General features: G+C 39.4%; 1 protein-coding gene across 3 annotated transcripts in view; it reads right to left on the bottom strand.

Annotated features, from left to right (window-relative positions):
- Nucleotides 1-6,310, bottom strand: part of Rtn3 (reticulon 3) — a 62,098-nt gene that overhangs the window by 34,637 nt on the left and 21,151 nt on the right. For 2 of the 3 annotated variants that reach the window (XM_005351877.3, XM_026781574.1), the window contains exon 2: nt 5,728-5,784. The exons of the other annotated variant lie outside the window; for it this stretch is intronic. In XM_005351877.3, the coding sequence (XP_005351934.2) occupies nt 5,728-5,784 (57 nt within the window). The remainder of the gene's footprint in view (nt 1-5,727; nt 5,785-6,310) is intronic. 3 annotated transcript variants of the gene reach the window in all.

The raw sequence follows: 6,310 nt of genomic DNA on the forward strand, positions 1-6,310 counted from the left end.
ACAGCCCTAGCTGTTCTGGAACTAGCTCTTATAGACCAGGCTGGCCTCAAACTTAAGAGATCTGCCTGCCTCTGCCTCCTGAGTGCTGGGATTCTGTTAGGTGCTATGTGAATGAAGATGTTTAAAAAACAGCCTTGGACACAACCTTTTATAATTTTTTAATCCGTAGGACAACTATTAGCTTTTTTGTTTTGTTTTGCTTTTTCCAGACAAGTTTCTCTCTGAGTAGCCTTGGCTGTTCTGGAACTTGCTAGGATTAAAGGCATGTTGTGCCACCACTGCTGAACTATGGGAGCTTTTTATAAAAAAATAATAGTAATAATAATATTAAACCTCTTTTGAGACAATGTCTTCCTACACAGCCCTGGCTAGCCTGGAACTTATTTTGCAGAGGAGGCTGCTCCCAAACTAAGAAACCCACCTGTCTCTGTCCCGAGAGATGGGATTAAAATGTGTATCACCACCGATTTCTGAAGCTGTGTCTTTCATTCACTAACTCAGAATCTCTAAGGACAGAGCCCAGGCTCTGTTCTCTAGATCCCATGGCCACTACTTAGGCACATCTGGCAAATTTTAGGGAGCAGAATGATCAGAGCTGCACTTCAGAGCTCCAGTCCTATAAGTCACAGGCGGCTACTCTTCATTGTCCATCATTTTGTCCAGGAGCACATGACACAGCAGAAGAGGAGCAGGGGTGGAGCTTAATAGTAAAGGTCTTGCAGAGCATGTGCTCGGTTCTGGGTCCCATTCCAGAATTACACATAAAGGAAAAAAAGCCAATTCTGAGCCTATTTTTAAAAATACCATAACACTAAGTTTAAATGCAATAAGGCAAAACTCCACTTGACTAGAGAGTCTGGCATGGGAATTGACTGAGGAGGGTTTTCTAGAATTAGAATATTTTATAAGATGAGGATTAAAAAAGTGACACAATTAAAAACTTTAAGTGAACTCAACATATACACCAAATAAATATATCTGAACTGTAAAGTCCCTTACAGCTTACGCTATTCTTCAAAAATATTTTCTCTACATTTTTTCCAATCATATGATCCACTCAAACAGCTAAGAATAAAAGTCTACTACTTCTCTATGTAAATGGTCCTGCCTTAATCACTGAAAACATGCAATCTAAATCCAAAAAGCATCTTAGATAGACTGTGAAGAGTTCTTCCTAAAAAGAATGAATAGCTTAGACTAGTGTCATGATTACCACTTAATTCCCCTCTTACTCAGTAATTCTATTGTTTTAATTAAAGGGCTACTCTCAACATAGAAAACTACACATATTAGCAAAGGGGTGCCAGCCTGCAGTAACCACTAAGTGATTCTTTCACATAAATAGTATGTAAGTCAATACAAGGGAAGCTTGAAATATTCAGGTATAGGTTTTCCTACACTTGAATTTTCTTATGTTCACAAAACAAGAAGGCAGACACATTACCGTGCACAACAGTACCAGCGACTTTCAGCCACAGCATCCAAATAGGAAGTTAGCCAGCAGACAATTTTGCAGCCAAGCAAGATCCTAAACAAAAAGTCTCCTTTGTACAAAGAAAAATGTTTCACTTAAATTTTTTTTTGTTTTAGAAAAAGGCTGTAACTGGCAAAATGTTTTCCTCAATGCTTGCCCCCAAGTTCAGTGTTGTAAGTTCCTATTGCAGACACCCACTGCATCAGTCAAAGGGAACACAAATGCCCAAGACGCAGTTCCACTCCCAGTCCGCAATGGTGACGGACCCCCTTTCCAGTATTACTGCCATCTACTTAAACAAGCAGTTTCTAGATCCACTCTCTTCAAAGCTGAAACCAAATTTCAATTTGATTTTGTGTTTAATGGAGGGTCTCTCCCCCAAATGATAGCACATTTTATCACAAATAATGAGAATATGGTTAAAGTTACCTTTTTTGCTCTCATGGTTTTTAACATCAACTTCAATATGACATCCTTAAAAAAGCCTCTAAACCCTAAATACAGCTATTTATGATCATCTGTATCACAGATGCAGCAGTCATATGCAGGGATTTTGGAGTCCTTGATTTGTGTGACCCTGAGCTAGGAATCTTACCATTCTAGAGCTAATGCCTCCCCTCTACCACTGGCTGTGAAGATTAAAGATCTGCATCAAACACTAGCATGGTAAAGGCTCATTAAATATTACCCACATATAGTATATCTGCCTATGTCTTATAACATATAGGAAGACACCATTAAAACTCATTCCTCATTTCTGAAAGGCTTAGGGAGTGCCTGAAGTTAAGGTCTGCTTGATGGAAAAAGGAGCCTGGAGGAAGAAGACTACAAGGGTCTACTCTAGAGCACAAGCTAATTAAGAAGGAACTGATTATTCCATAGGCACATTAACTGTAAATATATTTATTAAAAAGTTTGATTTCCTAGGTTATGACACATGTCTTTCATAAAAGTGAGTTAATAAATATAATTTATTTTGGGAAAACATTTTTACTCAATTAATGACATTTTTCTTTTTTTGATACATGCACCTTCCTGAAACCTGATAATGGTAAATAGATAATCTGCACTTCAGTTTTAAAAATATAAACAATTTTTGTTATGCTGAGGACTGAACCTAGGTCTTTATATATAGCAATCATTGAGCTACAATCCCAGCCCACAAATCATTCTTAAACCTAAAAATGTTCTACTTAATGATTGCTACAGTTTAAATAGATGAAAGTAGTGTGTTTTCCCCAAAACTAATGGGCCAAGAGATTAGTTGGGTTAATGACAAAGACTCAAAGTTCCTGCTAGTGGCAGCATTCAGAATGGCCTTCGTGAGACAGGACTGCTTCTAGTCCCAGGGTTTTGGTAACCAACAAACATATCAATTTTCTCTCCTTATTTTTAAAGACAGATTACAAACTTCCAATATTAGCTACCCTAGAGCACAACTAATCATCCACCAAGTGTTTCTTCACATGATGAAGAGTCTGGCCTCCAGAATAGCAGAGCTCCCTTGGATTGATTTTTAAATAATTTAACTTTATTTTATATGCACTGATGAGAAGGTATCAGATCCCCTGAAACTGAAGTTATATAGACAGTTGTAAGCTGCCATGTGGGTGCTGGGAATTGAACCCAGATCCTGTAGAATAACAGCCAGTGTTCTTAACTGCTGAGCCATCTCTCCAGCCCCCTGGACTGATTTTTGAATACTGTTTTTTGTTTTGTTTTGCAGGGAAATGTTACTAAAGAAAGAGGCTGGGCTGGAACACTGTTAGGGATATAGCACCATTAACTGCCTTTACAGTAAGACTATTCTGAGTTTGCATGAGTCAAAATTCTTTGGTAAGCAGAAAGTAAACATGTATTTCAATATTTGGCTCATAATATAGCAGAATTATGATTCTACTTATCTTAATATCATATAATTAAGGATACTATAAAAAGTTAGGGGCTCTAATGCTATCTAACACTATGAATTAAAACATTTCAAAAGGTTTTTATTCTTTTTAACTTAAAAATATTTCTATTAATTTTATGGGCACAAGTGTTTTATATGCATATATGTAAGTTCACTTCATGCCTGCCTGGTGCCAGTGGGAAGAGAAGTCACTGGGTCCCCCAGAACTGGATTTACAGATGGTTTATACATTGGTTTTTTTTTTTTTTTTGGTTTTTCGAGACAGGGTTTCTCTGTGGTTTTGGAGCCTGTCCTGGAACTAGCTCTTGTAGACCAGGCTGGTCTCGAACTCACAGAGATCTACCTGCCTCTGCCTCCCGAGTGCTGGGATTAAAGGCGTGCGCCACCACCGCCCGGCTGGTTTATACATTGTTACATGGGTGCTGGGAACTAAGCCATGGTCCTCTGCAAGAGCAGGTAGTACTCTTAACCACTGAGCCATCTCTCTCCAGACCTTAATTTTTTAATTTTTGCAGTACTGGTATATAATTCAGGGCCTCAGTTATACTAGTCAAGTACCCTAAACTGAGCTACACCCCCGGCACTGTGATTTTATTATTTTATGGTCAAAGTCTTCCTAATGAATCAGCATCCAACCTGCAGAAAACCCCAGCCAGAATAATTAATATTTCACATAGAACTTTTGAGATCTACCTAGTGGCTCTAATTATACACGCCGCTACCACCACCCTCAGCACTTGGCTGACTTGTGCATGGGAGCCAAGTGTTGTACTAACAGCGCTCCACTGACTTGTGTTTGGATTTAGTGCCACAGCACAAATGGAGTGCACTTTACTAGCCACACTCTCAATTCTTGGCAGGAGCTGTCACGTTAACTTAATTAATGACTTCCCCATTGGTAGACTTTTTTTTGTGTGTGTGTGACTGGGTGGATCTTGCTGTGTAATCCTGGATGGCTTGGAACTCTCAGGTGATCTTCCTGTCTCTGCCTTCAGAGTGCTAGCTAGCTACTATACTTTGATTTTTTTTTTTTTCAGTCACATCTTAATTTCTAGAATAAGAAGCCTTAACTGTTATAAGTCAACTTACTTGTTTGGCTATTCCGAAGGATCTGAAAGCAGCCTCACTGTTGGGATAAATTCCAGACAGATTTACATTTAAAATTCTGTAGCTAGGCTGTTATTTTGTAGGTCACTGGACGCATACTCTAAACTCACTGCCCCTCTCTATCAATTATAAGAATTCAAATTAATAGGTTAAGTGCATGCTGGGATTGAGAAGTCCCAAACCCTACAGACAAGCTTTAAAACTTATTAAGATTTATTTTATTTCTAATTGTGTGTCTGTGTGGGGGAGTGGAGTGTGATGTTTATGCAGAGTGTAGTGCCTGTGGATGCTGGAAGGGGGTACTGGATCCCCTGAAGCTAGAAATACAGTAACATCCAATATAATTGCTGGTAATCAAACTTAGGGCCTCTGGAAGAGCAGCAAGACCTCTTAACTGCTGAGTTATCATTCCCAATGCGATACACTTTTAGCAGTGTGTGTGTTTGTGTGTGAAAGAGAGACAATTCATATATGGATATCAGAGGACAACTTATAGAAATTGATTTTTTTCCTTCTACCATGTGGTCCTAAAGACTGAACTCAGCTGTAGGCTGCCATGTAGGTGCTGCGAATTGAACTCAGGTCCTCTAGAAGAACAGACAGTGCACATAACTACTGAGCTATCTCTCCAGTCCCCAGTTTTTAAATTTTTTAAATGATTTTTAGAAATTTTATATGCATTGGTGTTATGGCTGCCTGCATGTCTGTGTGAGCAGTTGAATCCCCTGGAACTGGAACTACAGACAGTTGTGGGCTGCCATGTAGGTGCTGGGAATTGAATCCGGGTCCTCTGGAAGAGCACACAAGTGCTCTTAACCACTGAGCCATCTCTCCAACGCCAGTTTTAAATTTTTTTTTTTTTTGAGACAGGGTTTCTCTGTAGCTTTGGAGCCTGTTCTGGAACTAGCTCTTGTAGACCAGACTGGCCTTGAACTCACAAAGATCCTCCTGCCTCTGCCTCTGCAGTGCTGGTGAGCCACCACCGCCCAGTTTCAGTTTTTAATTTTTTTATGTAATAGTTAAAACTACATATAAAACATGCTGTATTAAATGGTTCACTTAGCCTCAATCAGGACCTACTGGCAACCTTTAAATAACAAAAGGATGGGCTAGTAACTATTTTCCATTTTGAGAGTTGTGGGGGCAATAAAAGATTTCCACCTCATCCTCAGTTACAGCCTCTTTCTTAACATTTTTCTTTTGTTAATGTGCAAAAAAAGAGTTAGGGACTTGCCTTGTGAGGTCGAAAATATAGATACAGGCTGAGAGGAGGAGGAAGAAACAAAGGAATCTGAAAGAAAATATACAGCATAAAAAATTGACAACCTTATACAGGAATCGTAACTTCAACTTTCTTTTTCTGGAGGTATTCCAACGACTGTTTTCACTCACCTGCCAGTGACACCTCATTTCACTTCCAGGATGCACTTCTAAATGTTTACCAAGTCAATCTCTTTTAGACAAGCATTATCACCTTTGGGAGAGAAGAGGAAGTCCTACCATTTCACAACAGCTACACCTCAAGAACAGATTCTCCTCTCTACCCTCTGGCAAAGCGGGTTTCTAAGTACTGACTGACACTTGCTTTAAATATTTCCAACTACATTTTGAAGTGTTAAGTAACTAAGATGACAGAGGTAGGTGCATCTCTGTGAGTTTGAGGCTGCTGTAGTAACAAAGCAAGTTCCAGGACAGCCAAGGCTGTTACACAGAGAAACACTTTCTCAAAAGGTCATTAAGAGGGCTGGAGAGATGGCTCAGTGGTTAAGAGCATTGCCTGCTCTTCCAAAGGTCCTGAGTTCAATTCCCAGCAACCA

Source organism: Microtus ochrogaster, chromosome 8 (genome assembly GCF_000317375.1).
Source record: "Microtus ochrogaster isolate Prairie Vole_2 chromosome 8, MicOch1.0, whole genome shotgun sequence".
NCBI lineage: Eukaryota > Metazoa > Chordata > Mammalia > Rodentia > Cricetidae > Microtus > Microtus ochrogaster.